This window comes from Ciconia boyciana, chromosome 8 (assembly GCF_034638445.1).
Source record: "Ciconia boyciana chromosome 8, ASM3463844v1, whole genome shotgun sequence".
NCBI lineage: Eukaryota > Metazoa > Chordata > Aves > Ciconiiformes > Ciconiidae > Ciconia > Ciconia boyciana.
In genome coordinates this window covers 42,317,736-42,337,164 of record NC_132941.1, presented here as the reverse complement: position 1 = coordinate 42,337,164, position 19,429 = coordinate 42,317,736, and the positions used below count along the sequence as shown (strand labels likewise).

Here is a 19,429-nt window from a genome sequence, read left to right as displayed (position 1 = left end):
GTGTCAAAACAGTTACTGATAATTTGTATCAGAGTAAATCGAATAAGTTTAGGCAAAAAAGTAGATCTGGTGTCTCCATTTGTGTATTTGGACTACTTCTGTCAACAAATACAATTATTAGCAACTGTATTGGAGCACAATAATGTATTAAGGTGACTAAAGCTGAGATAGGAGGAAACATTTGGTAGTGGTAAATATAAACAGTAGTGTCTGGAAGCACAGCAGCAGCTTCCTCCTGGTTAGTCAGGTCACTGTGAGATTTTTTTTTTTAAAAGCTTCACATGTGTCTCTTGCCTTTTTGATCAAAACTAAAATCTCATTAAAAGTGGTTATAATCCATGATTATTTAGGGGGTGATTAGGGCTGCACAAGTTCAATGTTGAACAACTTCTTAGCAATGTAAGCGACATGGTGTTTTTCTAGCTGTTAGTTTTTCCAAGTGCAGGAAAACAAGTCACAGCGCAGAATTTTCTCAGGTTTTTTTTTGTTTGTTTGCTTTTGGTTTTGTGGACAGTAAATTGACTTGGATACTGTACGTATAGGACCTTTTAAAATTCAGGCAGTTGAAGCATTTAGGAAAAACAAGTTAAAAATGGAACTGCTAAAATGTCATGTATATGTATCTCCTTGAATTGTCCGTTGTATCTGCTTATGCATCTGACCTTCTCAAGGGTCTTGCTTTGTTTCTAGTCTGCATGGTCTCCTGCAAAGTCCATTGTGAAGACTGCGTAGTTGATCCTTATCCGGAGGCCCTCTAAATGCTGTGCTACCCTAGATTATTGCCGTGAAAGAAGAAATGGAGATGCCAGGAAACAGCACAAAAAGGCAAACTCCTGTGAAATCCTTCAGGACTCTGGGACTAAACTTAACAATTCATCTGTGCTGCTACCATCTCGGTATTTTTCCTCCAAAATGTCTTCAGGAATGCCTAGCTCCACTCTTTTAAAGGCCATGTGCTTGGGTTAGGATCAGGATTTTGGGGGTACTCTGCTAGAAAAGTGTTTTCTTTAAGTTGTGTCTGCTTTTGTGCTGTAAAAGCTTTTTTACAGAGGATAAAATTTATTTGCTGATGTCACAAAGAATTCTGCTAAGGCTGGAACATTCTAAGAAGATGGGTTTTAAATTTGGCTTCCCTTCTTTCTCATCTTGACAGCATTTGAAATGACTTTGTTTTTCCTTCCAAATAACAAATGATCCTTGTGACTGTGTAAATAACTACACCTTCTCCTCCCCTCCTTTTATGGAGTTTCTTTTCCAGTAGCACAACTATGCCAGGAACAATACTAGATCGTGGTGCTGTTCTCATCATCACCAGATGGTAGGCTGTTTTTGGTGTTCCTCCTCTGCAGTGCCAACGCTATGTCCAGTTCTCTCAGCTGCTTCAGGAAGCCCCGGTTTGGTAAGATGCATCGGTGTCTTGACACTTGCTCAATGGCATCCACCACTGTCATGTTCTTGTAAATCATCAGGTAAGCCAAGACCAATGTGGCTGACCGGCTGCGACCCATAGCGCAGTGAACCAGAACCTTGTCTGCGGAAACAAAGAGAGATGATGCAAAGATGATACTGGATAATTTCATTTTTTTGACAGTGAAGGTTTCTGTAGTGCCCCTGCTCTGTTTGGTGGTTTGACTACCTTTACCAGCACTTTTGTAAGGCCCATCTTTTTACAGGTGGGGAAACTGAGGCTGTAAATCTTACTGTAGTAACTGAAACACCATCTACATTGGAGATTACCCATTTAATCCAAAACCAGGTATTTCTGAATTTATTGGTGAACAAAGGTTGCAGAGAAGGCCTGGGTGCTGCAGCCTTGCATTAAGTAACATAGCAAGCCCAGCTGCAGCCTGATCTTGCATGCCTCACAAGCAGTGTGTTTGTAATTCTGTGTTTGGGCATAATGACCAAAGCACAAGGGTGTGCGAGGGTTTGGTATGCGATTGAACCATCCTTGCATAAGGATAAGTGGGATGCACGGAGATGTCTCTCAGTTTGGGGCCCGAAAGGGCACAAAAACTAGGCACCGAATTTGATTGTTTTTTGTTGTTCTGACAATAATGTCCTTCCAAATCTAGATTGCATTACTTCATGCCCAAATAATTCATTTGTAAAATATAGCTAACAAGCCTTTTTTAAGGCTCAGTGATATTTTTGAGGGCAGAGGATAAGAAGGGCCATAGAAGTGAATAGGCATATAACCAGAGGGGTGGGAAGAAACCACCTCTTAAACTGTAGAAAAGCTTCTTTAGAAATCTCTAGCTAGTCACCCTTACTCTGTCATGTTGAATGAAAGTAATATTTCCCACACACACACTCCTCTCTATTTTATATGATCATGTCCTTGCAGTAGTGGCCTGTCTCATATACTGTGAATGCGCTAATAGTTTTCATATCTGAATAAATGTGCCTCAAGATTTAGCTTTGTGACATTGCTTGGTTTAACTTTGGACTTCCAGAGGCAGAAAGTCCTTGGCTTCAGGTACTAGCAAGGTTATAAGCCAAAGTGGAACCTTCCCCATTTGTGGTGTCTGGGGGAGGTGGAGGAAGAGAACAGTAAGTGGGTTCAGGTCTGATTGACAGGTTTTGAAACACTTCAAAAGATTTCAAAAAATGATTCAAAGCCCTTGAGGGGGTCTCACAAAGGGTTGAACTGCTGAAGGAAGTAGATTTGGAGCACTCTCTCTAACACCCTGCTAAGCTGAATTGCCACAGGAAAAAAAAAATCCTATCAGGGCCAATAATAGTTTATCTCTGTTAGTTATGCCTAGTGAGAAGTGTTGGGTGCAAAGCCATGACTCCTGCCGATTAACTCCTTTGCTTCCAGGCACAAGAGGATGTCTTGGTACAAGTAGCATTGCTGTGTAATGGATGTATCAAGAACTGCCAACACTAGAGGATTAATGGTTACAGTCTGCATCCTAATCCCAGCAGATAGTCTTAGAGGCATCTTGGCAAAATTCCAGTCCCTCTGATAACTAAAAGTGCCTCTTCCTCTCCTGGAAAATGATAATCCCTTCTATTATTACTGCAAATATTTGAAACGGATGAAAACTCTGTTCAGCCCTTCATGCTTCTCTTTAGAGCTTCCCACCTTGTAAATGGGTTGCTGTTGAGGTGATAAAATACATGATAGGACAAGGAAGGCTTTGGTTTGTGTGGGTGGCAAATGCAGGGGATCTAGGAGAAAATGTACAGTTTTATATTGCATTAAAAAGGCAAGAAAAAGGCTGTATGATTTTGTGAAATGCCTCCTGGTTGTATGAAAATGAAGTCTGTCCTTTCCTGTGTGTGAATATTCAAGAACTGACTGCCTGTTACAGAGAAACGCAGGGCCACATCCCTTCTGTACTATTTTGTAGTCTCTTCAGTTCTGACGTGAGGACCAATCTGAACCCTCTTTTCGCAAGAGGGAGTCTGTTCTTGCAGTCTTTGATTCTGACCACTTATATCCTTCAATGTGTGGCTGAATATAAAATTTCAGTGCACAGAGCCAGAGGTCTGCTGAGTGGTGACGGGTCCCTGAACTATTTTGGTCACTTGACTTAAGCTTGTGTTTCTTGAAAAATCTGTCTAGATGCAGCACTCCCTTTCCAGAGTCAGATGGAGTGATGAATGTTGAGGTGTCTTTGGTCAAGTGCCCTGGGTCTTTGTATCTGTCTCATATGTTTCTTCTCACATTGCTTTTATCATCTCAGTCTGCAGTCTGTTTTTTTCCCCATGACATCTTCACATTAAAAAAAAAAAAAAAAAGCTATTCCCTTCTACTTTACATTCTGAGGAACTAAGACACCAAGGGAATGAGTACTAAATCTGTAGCATAGAAGGGAACTTAAAAACCTCTTAAAATAATGCCTTCCTTTCAGGTTAATCAGGCCTCACTGGTATAAATTTTAAGCTGTCCTATGGTCTGAATTGCATGTTTTGGGAAATCTTTATGCACAGCTGAATGATAGCATGCATAATTGTGAACAGTTTGAGTTTGCCTGTAAAACTTACTCTTATAACTGAGGTGCTTTCACTGTTCTTAAGTCCATCTGCCCATGCTTAAAGTCTGCAAATACTGCTCTGATCAGGAAGTTTCTTCACCATCGCAAAGATTTTGAAGGTTAAGTCAGAATTACTGCATTTGGACTGTGTTTTGACAGCATCCAAATTGCCAAGCTTTCTGGCCTGTTGCAGAAAGAGAGGCTTCTTCATTTGCCTGACAACTTGTTTCAACGACATTGACTATTGAGCAGCTTCCCAGCAAAAAGCATTGTATGAAGACATCTATTCAATGAATTTGATCACTTGGCTGGCTGAAGGTCACAACCCAAACAATATGAGACAGCTAAAGCAAATTCATGAATACATACATTCTGGTCACAAAAGTCAACTTTTTTTCTTTCTCCCCTTTTCCCTCTTTTTCCCTCTCTTTGCATTTGCTCAATTCTAATGCAAAGTAGCAAAGGAGTGTAATGATATTACTGATCAGAAGTATTTAGTACCATATACTGACGTCCCATGTTATTACCACTGGAGATAGGTACTTGGTTACTATAAAATCCTGTTTAGGAATCTGGATGCTATTTGTCAGTCAGGAAGATGCACGCAAATAGTCCTTTCATTAGGCACTTGAACTACATAGCACCTTTCTACGCTAGATATGCATTCACAAATAATGCATTTATGTTGTTGGAGAAGAGCACTAGTTACTTGCCTCTAGTCTTTTCTCCTGTAAGTGTAAGAGATATCAGTCTACTCTTTAGTCTAGCTTCTGGAGGAATTCTGTTGTTCTGTAAAGCTATTGCAAATAGCTGTATTGCAAAGCTATTGTCATGCATTCAACCTCAATCTCTTCGTGGGCCATACATATGTGCCTTTATGCATATATTTGTCTGGGATAGGAGATGAACATTTAGTGTACTTTTCCGTCATGAGAAAGTTAAGAGCTTGCTCTTTTTCTTCATGAGTGTTACAGTAATCCTTTATTTTATTGGTCTCCATCAGAAAAGATCCAAGCTATCTTGTTTAAAAAACGTGAATGTGGCAGGCAGTGCACAGCTACAGAAATTACTGCAGTTGCTAGTATCTACTTAAGTGCAGATTTTTTTTGTTGTTTTGTAGAAGTTCATCCAGTCACTCTTTGATTCGGTCTTGTGTTTCAGAGCTGGACTGGTGCTTGATACTGTCTCGGAACTTCCTGGACTTTGATGTGGTTTTGAAACAAAAAGGTTGATACTCCCCCTGCCCCTTCCTTCCCTGCCTCAATATTTATTGGGATGCAGGGTTTTTTTCTAGCCTTTGATGCTTCCCTTGTGCTTGTTTCTTTACCTCTGTGCAGCAGAAAAAGGTGTTACAGGAACAGGAGGGTGATGGGAGTGAGGAAGTCTGCATTTCTTATTTCGGCTACTCCAGTCTGATACTGACCTCTGGCCTCCAGCCATGGCTAGACACAGGTGCGTGTTAGTTATCCACTCCTTCCCAAAGGCAGTGCTTCAGACATACTTTTTTGAAATGCCAGGTACCTTTCTTCACAAGCAAGTAAGCTCCTGAAGCAGTTTCTCCTGCTATTAGGACTTTGATTTTTAAAACTGAACTGCTTTCAAGACTTTCTCCTGAACAAGGGAAGGGACTGTTGCTGTAGGCTGTACTTGCTGAAAGGGTAAAATTGTAAAGGCCTGGCTGGCTACTAGGGGCAAGGCAGGTAGTAGCTGGCTGCAGCTGAGCTAAACAGCCAAGAACAGAAGCTGACACGAGGCTGGAAACTTGATATGTGACCCTCTGATATTAAGGTCTTTGTAGGTCAGCAGGAAAGTCTTGAGTTTCTCAGCTGGTTTCTGGTAAAACATCCTGTAGAGATTTTAAAAAAAGCATGTCGGGGGGAAGAAGTAGGAGTAATATTGAAAGTCAGTGTGAGGCCTAGGCTGTAGCACTTCACATCAGTGGAAAGCTTTCTGATAGAACACTGCTGGAGGTCAGCAAATAGTGAATTGTTGTAATCAAGCTGAGAAATTACAAAGGCTTTAATGAAATGTTTCTAGATCTTTGCTGTCAGAGTTGTTTCGGTCCTTTGCTGCATGGAAGATGGCAGAGAGATAAATCTGTTACAGCTTGGAGTATATCTGACATCCAGGTAGGAAGGTGGTTTTTATATTTGTAGAGCGCATCTAATGTAGCAGAGCATGAAGCTGTGGAGTGACGGCCTGGAATCTGCAGAGCACTCGTGTTCCGCTCCCACTGCTGTGCAACCAATATTCATTAAACCTTTCTTAACAGGGACTAATTTGAGGAAAAGACAGCTAATTCATAGAGCCTCTGCAATGTCTGATTGTCTCTGATCTGTTTATGAAGGAGTCAACAACAACAAAACCCCTATCAGACAGGAGACCTTAATGCAAGCTGTGATGTGGACTTTGATAAAAGTGCTTAGTAAGGGGCTCTTGGGCTGGTACTAGCTCTGCAGTGAGAAAGGTCCTTCTCTTAAAACTAGTTCCCTCCTACTAGTTTTATATTCTCTGTTAAACAGTATTGGACTTGTTTCATTCCCACAAGGTTGAATGCCATGGAACTATGCTTCTAATCAGATGGAGTAAATACTGTACTGTTTTTAACCATTTTCAGCACCCTCCTTACTTCTTTCATCCTGAAGCGCATTATCAATGAATTTAGAAGCTGAATAAAAGAACTGGCTGAGCTTGAAAGTGGGGAGATCATCTGCTTCCACTCCATGGTACTCCACAGTCATGTCGTGATAATATTCTGGTCCTGTGTCCACATTCCGCTGACCATGGGCTGCATTGAGGATGTGGGTGAAGCCTGCCTTCTCAAGGCTGTAGCGGTCTAACGCAGTTTTCCTGTTAAAAGAAGAGCTGTCATGTAAGTGAAGAAGCTTCTTACCCAGCAAGCCAGGGGGAAAAAAAAAATAATCTCTGATTTGATATGTTCTAAATGTTAATGAAACTGATAATGCTTCAAAAATGCATCATTTACCATTGTTAAGATCTTAAGATACTGTCATTCAGAGTGAATGATCTTTCTGGAGTTCATAACTATCTCTCCCAGGTCCTTAGAGCACCTTAAAAATGAATTTATTTTCCTGGCACCTTTGTAATGTAGGCAATACTGGCTTCTATCTATCTTGTACAAGAAGAAACTTGAGATACAGAAAGAAATAGAATGAGTTATTTAAAGTCATAAAAGCAAATCAGTGGCAGAACTTGAAATAGGACCCATGAATGCTGCTTTCCCCTTCTGTCATATCAATTGATATTGCAGATCTAATAAAAGTCAGTGATATGTGAGTAGTAAGATCATCTGGGATTCAAAAAGAATCTCTTCATCCCTGAAAGAAGTTACTGAGTTTTTTTCCTCCATTTCTACTTTTAAAAATAAAAATAATTTAAAAAATCACCCTTCTGTGGTCACAACTCCCTATCAGGTTTCCTTTTACTGTCATGTTTGGTTAAACCAGAGGTCTAAAGCAAAAAGAGCTAGATACGGAAATTGGATATTAGCCTTCAGTGAAAGCTGACAGTCATATATTTAGCCCGATAATGTAATTTATTCTTGTCCTCTCTTCCCTTGGATGAGGGAAGTCAGATAGGAGAGGAAATCCCAGGTTTTTGTGTGCCCAATACCCACTCTAAAGTGCTTGCCAGCAGCCTGAAATTCCTAAAAGAGTGCGGAGTTTGTGGACAGGCGTGTAAAAACTTTTGTTCCATTACAGAAAGCTATTAATTTTGGAAAGTTTTGTTCTGGAAAAGCTGTCAAATTTCATTAGTGCCTAGGAAGACTACTGAGCTTTTAAAAAAACTTGCATAGGCTTTATTCTGTTAATATATTTTCACTTAACTACTGCTGCCATAAATGAATTAGTGCATGATGTGAAACAGCTTTTTCCAACCAAAAGCACCTCTCCATGAATGTTTCCTGAACATTTCAATGTGTAAATGCAGCTGCTGTCACACAGGACGCTGTGGTGGGCTACCTGTTGTGTTTCATAATTCTAGTGGTGACAGCTCAGAATGGCTTGAAGTTGACTCCACCTTCCCAGCCTCTGTCAAAGTCAAAATCCCGCTTTGAGCAGTCAAGAACCTAGTGATTAGAGCATTTAACTGGGATATGGATACTGAAGGTCTTACCTATGCTCTTTCTGATTTAAATTAAGCTCATGATAATTGGCTGTTCTGAGTAGACCTTTCTCCCTGTAGAAATTCCTTTCTGGTCAGGAATAATAATGTCTTGACCCTACTGGCATTTTTGCTATGAAATAATGTCGTAAGTCCCCTATGCGATGATTTAAAAAAAAAAAAAAATAAAAACTCCAGTTAGTGTGGTGATGCCTGCCTAAGCTCAGGAGACTCTCTGGAGGACAGAGAAGCAGCAGCATCTTGCTGCTAGTGCTGTGACTTGCCACCTTCACCTCAGCTTAAATAATGCTCGCTCCTTTGCTTTGTATTCTTGTTGCAGTGATTGACCTAGAAAGATGTTTCTTTTACTCCCTCCTTTTAGAAGACTCGTGCCTTAGGATTCTCTTCAGGTGGTTATGCTCTATACACTTTGCCAGCAAAGGCACTTCAGTTCTGGACTATAAGGATGACCAGTACTTAAACAGATTAAATGTCCTGGCCGAACAGTGAAGGTGCAGTGAATAACTACTTTTGATTTTGATGTGCTTGAGGTGAACTACAGATTCTGCTTTCAAATTAAGTCTTATTTTGTTTTGCCTCCCTGATGCTGGGATAGAGAAAATATGTTTTCCATTCACCAGACTTGGCCCAAAGCGTGTATCCAACAAAACGTGAAAGACTGATGGTTTCAGGTCAGAGATCTGTGCTCAGCTAGAACCCCTGCAAGTGGAGACCTACATGCTGAATAGCAAGTAGGACCTCAGTGTAGTTAGAGAGTCAGTGGAAAAAAAAAAAAGGTTTTGATGGACTGTAGATACTACCAAACTGGTTTCTGCAAGCACTGCTCAGGCTAATAAATAGCATTTGAATTAAATGATCAAATTGTTCCAAGCGAGGACAGTGTCAAACAATAGGTCACATGGCAATCATTAACATTTGACACTTACATTCATCTGAAATCCAATTTTCCTGTTTCCTTGACTAGGTTCTCAGGAGATTGCCTTTTGACACAGTGGGTGTGTCTAATGCATTTATTTGATGGTCGCACTTACAGTCTTGTTCTATGTCTTGGAATCTCGTTTTTAAGTGTTCAGTGGCCCCAGTGTTTCAATAGGTATTCGGAAAGAAGGGATACTGTCTTTCACTAACTGCATAAGCAGTCTGCTTAGTCTGGCCAAGCTCTTGGGAACTTCTGCTTCCACCTCCCAGTCTTGTCTCTAGCTGCAAACTGTGAATCTGGGGCCCAGGATGGAATTAATCCTCCTGCTTTTTATTTAATCAATTAAAGGCAAGGCAGTTAGGTGTTCATTTTGCATCACAATTTGCATTAGTGTTGTCTGGCCCTTGGCCTGTTGGAGTTTGGGAATATGCACATTGTTACTCTGTTAGCTCACTGTTTCCCATGGCTTGGGCTGGAAAGGGAATGAGAAGCGGCAATGGAGCAACCTTGAATGCTGTTGCAAAAAGCCTGTCATAAATGCTCAGATGTAACTAAATAATCTTCTGTGAAATCTCTTATTTTTAATTATAAGTGTACAAAGGAAATACTTACAGGGTTATCTACTCCGCTGTTTTTGGCACTGAAGAATTTGTACTGTTTTCCTCAATGCTTGGAACAGGCTGATTTTAAAATGTTATCTGCTTTTTAATCACACTTTATGTAAACTGATTCAGCAATATCCTTCTGGACTGAATGTAACCTTGCCCAGTATAATCTTTTTCTTTATAATATGGGTACACATTTTCTTCTTTCTACTGACGTTGCTAATCTAAAAAACTTTCAGAAAATGAGTGCTCAATGTTGAGCACTCAAATGTGTTAAGAACTCCACATTTTCACTGGAATAGATACTCAAACTGTGTTGCGTGTAGGTGTTGTAGAACATGTTAGTTGAACCAAGACCTAAAACATTTGCTCTGGCTAAGTGGAGCATGGTCACTGTAGGTCCTGTGGGTATGTGGCTTGTGCATCTGCAGGCTGAGCTATTGCGTGTAATCCATAAAGAGGTTGTCAGGTACTTTTCTTCCACCAGATACCCTGGACAATATTATCTATGGAAAGCTTTTCCTAAGTTTTCTAATACATAATGTTGTGTAGAGATCTGAGGGAACAGTTATTGTGCAATACAAAATAGTGTTCACTGGACTGCAAGAGGTACCTGCCTTGGGCTTTATAATCTGCATCTTTTGAAGAAAGCTGAAGTGATGCTCCTTTTCAAGAGCAAGAGTGCTTGGTTTCAAACTTGATGTGGAGATTAGGAAGCACTTATACTCTTTCTCCTTTCTCTCCATCCCCCTAGTCTTGCACTTGACAATTATGTTTTCATAAAAGATCTCTGCTGTTCTTTCAAAAATTTTCCTCGGGTTTTTTTCTTGTAAAACCTTTCCCCAAAAGCTAGGCAGCCAGCCCAGTTGGACCACCACTTGTCATACTGACCCGGTTTGTCTGCTTTTTCACTCCCATCAGCTGTCTTTTTACCTTGCCCATTGATAATAAATACTATTGGGCAGGGATGGCCTGTGCTGAGAGTCTGACACTGCCATAATACAGGCAGTTAAACTTGAGGTCACGCTGGCTCTGCAGCATGTTGATTGCCAGTTAACAGAGAGCAAGAAACCGGCTGTTAAGCCCTCATATAGGGGGACCCATATGCTTGTAAATGAAAATGTTACTGTGCCCCTCAACATGTCTGCTTGGACTGGCGTTAGCCATCAGTGAACTCCGGCTTTGTGTGACGGACTGGCTTGCTTTCCAACCTCAGCTGAATCTGTAGTGTAGATGCCATTGTGAAAACATCCCTCGCTATCTGTTTACTTTAATCAGAGCCTAATTTTTTTGTGTGTTTCATCATGCATGATACTCCTGGTTACGTACCAAAGGGGAATGCTTTTGGTCTTCCTTGCAGTTTCTACCATGCCTGAGATACCAGTATTTTAGATGAAAGGAAGGAATAAATCAAGCATAAATATCTGCAAATATCCAATTGGTTGAGGTGACTAATAGCATAGGATTATGCAGGGGTATATGAATCATATACCTTATCAGAGGATTTATAACTCTAATTCACTTTCAGGTAGAAATGGTACAGATTTTTTCCCTTGCAATTGGCTCACTACCAGAGTTTAATAGTTAAGCTAAGAATATTCCTCTTTTTCCCTCCTGTGAAGACAGGCTGAGAGAGTTGGGGTGGTTCAGCCTGAGAAGAGAAGGCTCCGGGGAGACCTTATAGCAGCCTCCAGTACCTAAAGGGGGCCTACAAGAAAGCTGGAGAGGGACTTTTTACAAGGGCGTGGAGTGATGGGACAAGGGGTAATGGCTTTAAACTGAAAGAAGGTAGATTTAGATTAGATGTAAGGAAGAAATTTGTCACTATGAGGGTGGTGAGGCACTGGAACAGATTGCCCAGAGAAGTTCCGGATGCCCCATCCCTGGAAGTGTTCAAGGCCAGGTTGGATGGGGCTTTGAGCAACCTCATCTAGTGGAAGATGTCCCTGCTTGTGGCAGGGGGGTTGGAACTAGATGATCTTTAAGGTTCCTTCCAACCCAAACCATTCTATGATTCTTTGGGTGCTGCTGTTTCCTAATAAATTGCAATTAATATTTCCATTTTTGTGATTGTGGTTGAATTTTAAGTAGGCATTGTAAAGAAGAGTTTGCTACAAATGCCAGTGTAGGTGAAGCCATAAGCATTTGACTATTCTTGCAATTGTTTTCATTTTGTATATCTCCACCATCTGTGCTATTAGCACTTGATTTCCTTTTACACGGTGCAACTGTGGTCTCCAGTGTCTGTCTTGAATGTGTTCCCATGCAGAGAAGGTGAAGTGTGGCACTGGGAGATAACAGTGAAAATTTCAGTATAATTCAGTTTAGTAAGAGATTAACTGGGCAGATTGGTCCCATGTAAAAACTCATCAGCTCTTCAATTCAGAGCGCATAAACATATGCTAAAAGTTAAGCGTACCCAGAAGTCTTTCTCTCTATAGCAAAGCATGTTAAGCAAAAGCTCAGTGCTTTGCTGAATCAGACCCTGCATTTACTGTAGGACAGATGGACTCATAAACATGTTTTTAAAGTTCTGAGGCAAGGGGGAGTACTTTGATATGGGAATGCCACCTAAATGGTGAAAATTGGAGATAAAATCTCTTTCACATAGGGATATATTGATAATAACAGACTATTACCAAGAGCGAGAACTGACCTAAACAAAAGTGTCATCCATTTTCAGATGGTTCCCAAAAGACTATTTACATCTCTTGGGTTATGCAAGGGCAAGTAAAGGGCTTGTCCAAGACTTTAACTGTGCCTGCTGTCAGTTTTAAAGCTAAGATTCATAGGATTAAAACCAAATTCTGTAGCAAACTCTGCCTTCTTCTGGAAGCAACAATCTAAGTAGTTATAATGTGAAATAAAATCCTTCCTTTCAAGTTGCTGTCTCCAGTGTACCAAATCCCTTCTCTCTGTTTTCAAAAATAGTCAGAACAGGCTTTAGTCCTGGCTGCTTTCTTCAGGAAGATGCCCAAACCAATGGAGTTGGAAGAGAGGGAAAAACAACTTACAGGCACTGCAGCCTGTACCTCCACATCAAGTATTATGTATATTAAAAGTAGCTAACAAAGGGAAGAGAAGGTGGCTCATGATGAAAACCCAAGTGCATCTAAAGGAAGGGAAGTAATCCTCTGAAATGCTTCATGAGGGTGTGGGCAGAGCAGCTCCCTCCACAGGTAAGTCAGCACCTTCAGCTGGTACTGGTCAATCAGATGACTGCTATGCTTATAAGCTCTAAGTAAAGCCAAGTCTCTTAAGCTTTATGTGAAGGTTGAGCAATGCAAACATGTTTCAGTATAGACTGTTAAAGCCACAGACTGATGTGACCCAGGTTGACAAAACACAAGGAAATCTGAGGCAACATGTTACTAGAAGAGGAATCGTCTTTCTCAAACTTTTCCATTTTCTTAAACGCTGAAGGAAAGCTTGATGCAGGATGATAATTTACCAGATGGTCAGTGTCAGAAAGAAGCTTCCTGAATATAGGCAATACTGACACTTTCTTAAGAAAATCTGGCAGTTCTCCCTCCTGAGGAGAGATGTTGAGAATTTCCAATAATACTGACCCAATTTCCTTTGGTAACTCCAGCACTGAGGGAATCTAGAGACAGTGTAGCATTGTATCCCCTTTTCGTTCTGAGGTGTTGTTCCATTTCTGTGGATATCTGCTGTTCAGTGTGAATTAGAAGAATTTTTAGCTACCACTGAAAATACTGAACAGGATCTTCATAATATGTGGTAGAAAAAGATATAGTATTCCATTTTCCTCTAGCCCAAAACAGTGGGTGTTGATTTTGTAAGTGATACAACCTAGATACAGGAAATACCTCTCTGCTTTCTATACAGCAAAGGCATCAAACACATGTGTTGTAGTCAGTCAGTTCCTGGTCTTGACTTCTGTCACTCACCAAGTGTTAGAAATCACCTATAGACAGAGATGTTGTTTGTGAGGAAGTGTTACTTGTCTTGGAAACCGTTTCCTCAAGGACCATAAGAGGACCAAACCTCGAGAGGTTTATGGTCCAGTGTTACAGATCTGATTTTCTGGATTGTTAAACTGCTGTTACAGTTGGCAGATTCTCATACTAACAAAGTTGAAACTATGTCCTCAAGAGTGTTGTTATAATCAAAATTGCATACACTCCTATTCTTGTATGATTAATACTGGTGTAGATCCTACGAGTTCATAATGCTAAACAGTGGGAGGTAACTATTTGCTACCCTGAGCGAGTCCCATCTGTTTTCTTCTAGATCAGTATAAATTGTCTTTCTACTTAGTCACTTGGAAAAAGCCATACTGTATTGTTTTTCTGGAGATAGGTAAGAGGAGAGGAGAGAATGAGTTTGTTAAGCATATATTTAAAGTTTAGTTGTATATTTTAATTATCATACACTCCAATCTGTAGGTTTGAGTCTTGTGTGTCTTGTTGAACCTTACCTGTGTTAGTTCTCCAGACTATGAGCCCTGGGGCTCTACTGGGACAAAGACCATAGCATTTCTTGAAATGCAAGCTCAGTTCAGCTGCCTATCCAGAAAAATATTTTTCTTATTTAACCTGCAAGGAATTAGACTCCAGAAGACTTCTTTTCCTCGGAGTAGTTTGAGAACACGGGAAGACCTGCAATTGTGATCCAGGCCTTAAATCCTAATGAGAGCTAGAGGATGGTTACAAGCAAACAAAATCTTGGGAGGCCTTTGTCTTCAGCTAAAATATTCTTTGAAATTCAGAAATGTGGAACCATGAACATAATCTCAGGTAATAAGGTGATCACTGAAGAAAGAAGCAAGAAGAAACTACAAGCTGCATAACTGGCAGAGGTTTTTCATGTGACTGCGGTGAACTAAGCAGGCTTGGGATTACCCAGTAAAACTGCCCATGCAAGTAACCTGGTGACCAGTGAAAGAAAGGAGCAAGACAAAGCTGCTTTCTATCCCTTTAGAAGGCTTCTGGATGTGAGGAGGATACATGCAAGCACTAATCCTGGTAGCAGATGAGTCAAAATCTTGGCAAAGCATGTTATATTCCTATCACTGGGCTGTCTCCTACAAGTTCCAGTGTCTAGTCTTTAAAAGTCCTTGGAACTTGCTGGAGGAAAATTTCAATTGGAGCTGAACACAGCATGTTATATTTTGAGGCTTTGATTATTCAGGGCCTGACAGGCTCATGGAGATTTCATTGCCTCTGGGCAACATCTGCAGCGAAGCCTTGTAACAAAAGGATTGAGTGGCCTCACAGGGCTCCTTGATAGCCTGTATTGCATTAGAAGGAAGATGTGGTTATGTAGTCAGGGTAATTAATTAGCATTTCCATAAGCAGTCACAAGTCCTGTTAACCTTGTAAATGCAGGAGGCAAGAATGAAGCACAGATGTGAAGGCTCTGAAGATAAACTCTGCATGTGTGTGTTCACTTGATTTTGTTGATGAGCTCCACTAAATTCTTTCAAGAGCAACCTTAATTTAGCATGGCTAAGGATCCAAATACACCCAACATCTGTTCACGTCTCCGTGGCAGCTCTTTGGCGACCAGTGCTACAGCAAGATCTTAAAACAATACAAAAAACCCTGCCACACTGAAGGGGGAAGCTGTTGGTCAGAAGTAAGATGTGGAGCTGGCTGAGGAAGGATATAGAGGTCCCTGGACTTTGCCTGCTTCAAATCAAATCTTAGCTCTGGTAATGAAAGCTGCATCTTGCCTGCAGACCAGTTCTCATCTCAGATTTTCTGCTACTGGATGTCAAGTTTGCCCTTATCTGACTGACAATAGTCATTCTCTTGCAGGGGGCCTCATTTTCTGGTGAAGTTTTACTTCCATTCACCCCCCACCTGCTCCCCACTTCTTTTTCCTTCTCTATTGGCTTTCTCATTCTTTTGTCCCAGTCATGTGGGGGACTTGTTTCCCCTTGAAGCACCATTGCTTTTCCTCCTGACTTAAGACCCGTCCCCTGCAGAAATAAAAAACTGTCCAGCGTAAGTGGCTGTAGCTCTAAGTACCTCTCAAGAAGTTTGTTTTTCTGTTCCTGTCGTTAGTTCGTACAGAGTGCAGGTGTGTATTGTATTCAGAGGGGCGCCTCCTAGCATTTATTAAATAGAAGGTGTAACAAGCCACTGCTACAGGAATGATTACATGAAAGAGTCAGTGGCTGGTGTCCTGGGCTTAGAGACCAACTGTCCAAAGACCTGTTGTCTTGTTAGATCCCTTTGCTTAGAGGGCAGAGCTGTAGCTTCATCATATTGATAAGAGAGAAACTATTCTAATGGCTTCACTCAGAACAATTCTGCTGGTGATTTTGAACAAGGAAGTAGGAAATAAATGCCAGAAGAGGCTGTTCTTTACACTGAATCTTGAGTTAGAGTTATCTAACAAGAGGGGCAGGGTAGGATGGGGAGAGGACAACTCAACCCCCTTTTCCTTTGTTCCCCTTTGGCCAGGCTCTTCCCATGGCTTAATTTTCTCCCCCCCCCCAAAGTGGGAGCCCCGGCTTGGTTAAAGCCCAGAACTCTTGCGTGTCTTTCTGTTGCCTCTGGCGCCACAGAAGTAATTGGTTGATGATATTAGGAGTCTTGTTACTTTCAAGGCTGTATATCTTTCCTCTTTTATAAGCTGGCAACAGATGAATTTTAGAACCTTTTAAAAAAATTATTGAGGACTTTGGAGCCAGTGGGGCTCCTGCTTGTTCCTTACAGTGATGATGTAAAAGAAATGTCCTGTTAGCGCAGGGTGTAGAGGAAAATGGGAAGGGGACCAATAATGCCTAAGGGGTAAGAAAAGCTCTCTTGCTCTGCTCAGGGTTTGGGTGGGGGATTTTCCGATGGCATGTCTCCCTGCTGCAGCAGACATCTCTGCTTGTCAGAGTAGGCTGTTTCTAGCTTAGTCCTGTGCTCAGCAGAGCTAAGTCTGTTTTGTGGGTTTGGTTTTTTCCCAAATCACGCTTGGTCTGATCAGTGAGACACATCTCTGCAGCTTTGCCTTCCACAGGGTTCTGTTCTAATCTCTTGAGCAATTTGAAATGCAGAGTACTCCATGTACACAAGCACAGGCTTGGAAATGCAGAAATACTACTGCAGGTTGAGCTGTCTCTTCAGTCACTTTTCAAGAATTACATTTTAGGCTTAAACCAACCTAAGCCGTGGTCCTACACATCTAGGCCATGCTCTTCTGTCACTGTAACTGTGGCAGGACTTTCACTCAGAGATAAATGACAAATTACTCCTTGAAATGAGACATTTAAAAATAGATCATGACTAGCTTCAACCTCTGCAGCCTACAATGGTGCTACAACTGCTCCCGTTACTCAGTCTTTAACAGTAGACCCTGCCGCACTTACTCAGCGCTTTCTTGAAGCGGCAGCAACCAACACTGTGTGCCTATATCTGTAAGGGCCATGGCAGGCTCCAGTTGCTCTGTTGAACTTTGGCATCTGTCAGTAGCTCATCAAATCACATCATCACTGCTAAATACTAGCGAATGGGTAGGAGGAGGAAAGAAACACTCTGTTGGTGAGCTGTACTTGGTACAGCTTAGTCATCTCCTATGTAGAAGAGATGTGCTGTGTACACTTACTCATCTGCTATGTAGAGGTACTATGTACACACTTACTCATCTCCTATGTAGAGGTTGGGCCAGACTTCATTGACATGAGTGTACTTCGGGCATCCTTTCCAGAAAAGTCGCTCCAATTCAAATGCACCTGGGGTACAGTAATCCTCATCAGGGTCTACTTTGATTGCTGTGTATGCATTTTTCTTCCCAGCATTCAAACCTGCTGATGACATCTTGTCCATGGAGTAGTGTGCTCAGAACGTGCAAGAAACTGGAATGCAACAAAAACAGAACATTAAGCACAAAGCAAGCAAGTTCTCCTCTGGCTGTGGGACACTGGGAGCAGCACTGGCCAGGTGTGATTGGGCATGGTGTGAGATGGGTGTACCTGCTCTGTGGCAGACACAGATTTGCACCTCGATTTCTGCCTCCCCTGGACTAGGCGAGGAATACTTTGTTGGACGAGCTCACCAGCAACGGGAACAAAAGCCAAAGGTTTGTGATCACCTAAGTTTGGTCTCCGCTGGAATTCGTTTCCTAGAAAATCCACTGGTAAGAATTTGGTAGGTCTAGCAGCCTGATCCAAGGGATCTAGAGCCCCTAGGGGAAGTGGATGGGGGAAATCTAAGATGTTTATCATTAATTGCGAATCTCCTAAAGGCTTCTCCTTTATGTGATTTTTCAGCAACTCGGGGAGATTAAACGTGTCCATTCAAGTGAATGCTGGGTGTACCTGTTTTACTCTTTCAAGATCTTAATGCAGTCCTGCACACTGAACCTCGTAGGCTGTTTCCAGAAATGGGAGTTTGCCTTTTTGTGGCACCACTGACTGACAAAATATTTTTTAGCCAGGATGGGCTGAAGGACTTTCTTCTTTTCAGGTTCACTTTTTTTTTAACCTAGATGCATACATGCCAAGTGGGTAGGAAGAAGCACTGATGAACGTATAGTATAGAACAGAGCAATGGAGCAATGTTATCCTGTAGCTAAAATCAGAGTGTCATTAATGTTGCCAAAACCAACACCCTTTGCCTGGTCACGTTGTCAGAGCTGTCTCTCTCACAGGATATTAAGGGTGTCAGTTCTGTGTTTGAGCTATCTGCTGGTATTGAATCCTTTGGTGTCAGCTTTACACATCTCTTGACGCTCCAGATTCTCTCCTGCTTGCTGTGATTTCCCCAGCTGCTGTCCTGATTTAGACTTTCCCCTGTAGAGTTTGCCTCCCTCAGCTGTGGAGTCAACAATTACAGCCCAGTTAGGTGGTCTTCCTCCTCCCTCGCTTCCCCAAGGCTGTGCCTTACGAGCTGGGCACTGATCCCATGACAGCGGGAGCTCAGAGGGCAGCCTAAAATTTTCACAGAGCTGGTGAGTGAAGTTAAAGGCCAGAGACTCACTTGAGTCTCAATGCCTCCCTCCTCCCTGCCTTTATGAAAATACTGCCTTAGGACATGGTGGGTAAGTATACATTTGCAAGAATATTTTTGTCTCTTGAACAGGTGGGCTTTTTGCATTCATGTTTAACTTTCCTAATCCCCTGCAACTGAAGTATCTCAGGTAAAAGCCCAGTGAAATACGTGTGATACAGAAACCCTTGCACCATCAGCAACTGTACCAGCTGCTGCAGGTGCAGTACAGCTGCAAGAGTGCAATGCTGTGCTCCTTAGCTCAGGTGTGGCACTGCACTGTCCTGTGGTATCCCCACGCATACAGTGTTGGGTGTGTTTAGGTAAAGGGTTTTTCAGATTTTTTTTTTTTTATTACTTGAAGGGAATTTTGCAAGGGGAGAGCTAAGGTACAGTGCATCCATGTATTCTCAGTAAAGAAGAAGAAGAAACAAGGGAGTGATTGACAAGTGATAAAGGTGTACATGAGGGCTTTTTAGTCCAAATTACCAGCACTGGAAACTCTGCACACTACCAGACAAATACTCATGCCATAGATCCAGGCGCAATGTCAGAGAAGGATTATTGTGAGGGACATGAGTGTTGTATGTCTCCTTTGGTTTTCTTCTGTGGATTTGCACATTTCTGAAGGCAAAGCACATTTTGTTCTGCACGTTTTGTCAGCAGGAAGTTAAACTCATGCAGCTGATCTTTACACTACAGCAAACCTCTAGGAACTAGAATTTGGGGCTGGCCATGTGCCTGATCTCCTGTTTACCCTGTTGCCAGTTGTTGCTTAACCATCTTCCCCTCTTGTCCTCTGAAAACAAGTTTCCCTTTTTTCCA

The 19,429-nt window shown here is 41.7% G+C and overlaps 1 protein-coding gene across 1 annotated transcript; it reads right to left on the bottom strand.

The window, feature by feature from the left end:
• Positions 1 to 1,283: 1,283 nt before the first annotated feature.
• Positions 1,284 to 17,443, bottom strand: DUSP29 (dual specificity phosphatase 29). The gene is made up of 3 exons (XM_072870551.1): positions 17,259 to 17,443; positions 6,616 to 6,836; positions 1,284 to 1,531 (listed from the first exon to the last, which is right to left on the bottom strand). The coding sequence occupies exons 1-3, from the start codon at positions 17,441 to 17,443 to the stop codon at positions 1,284 to 1,286; spliced, it is 654 nt and encodes a 217-aa protein (XP_072726652.1).
• Positions 17,444 to 19,429: the final 1,986 nt, after the last annotated feature.

What these genes read in the sequence shown, in the direction of transcription:
- DUSP29 (XM_072870551.1), bottom strand. Translation starts at nt 17,443, where the DNA reads ATGGACAAGATGTCATCAGCAGGTTTGAATGCTGGGAAGAAAAATGCA. An exon ending in AACCTCTACATAGGAGATGA is followed by an intron (nt 6,837 to 17,258) that starts GTAAGTGTGTAC and finishes TTCTTTTAACAG; the next exon opens with GAAAACTGCGTTAGACCGCT. An exon ending in TGCGCTTCAGGATGAAAGAA is followed by an intron (nt 1,532 to 6,615) that starts GTAAGGAGGGTG and finishes TTGTTTCCGCAG; the next exon opens with ACAAGGTTCTGGTTCACTGC.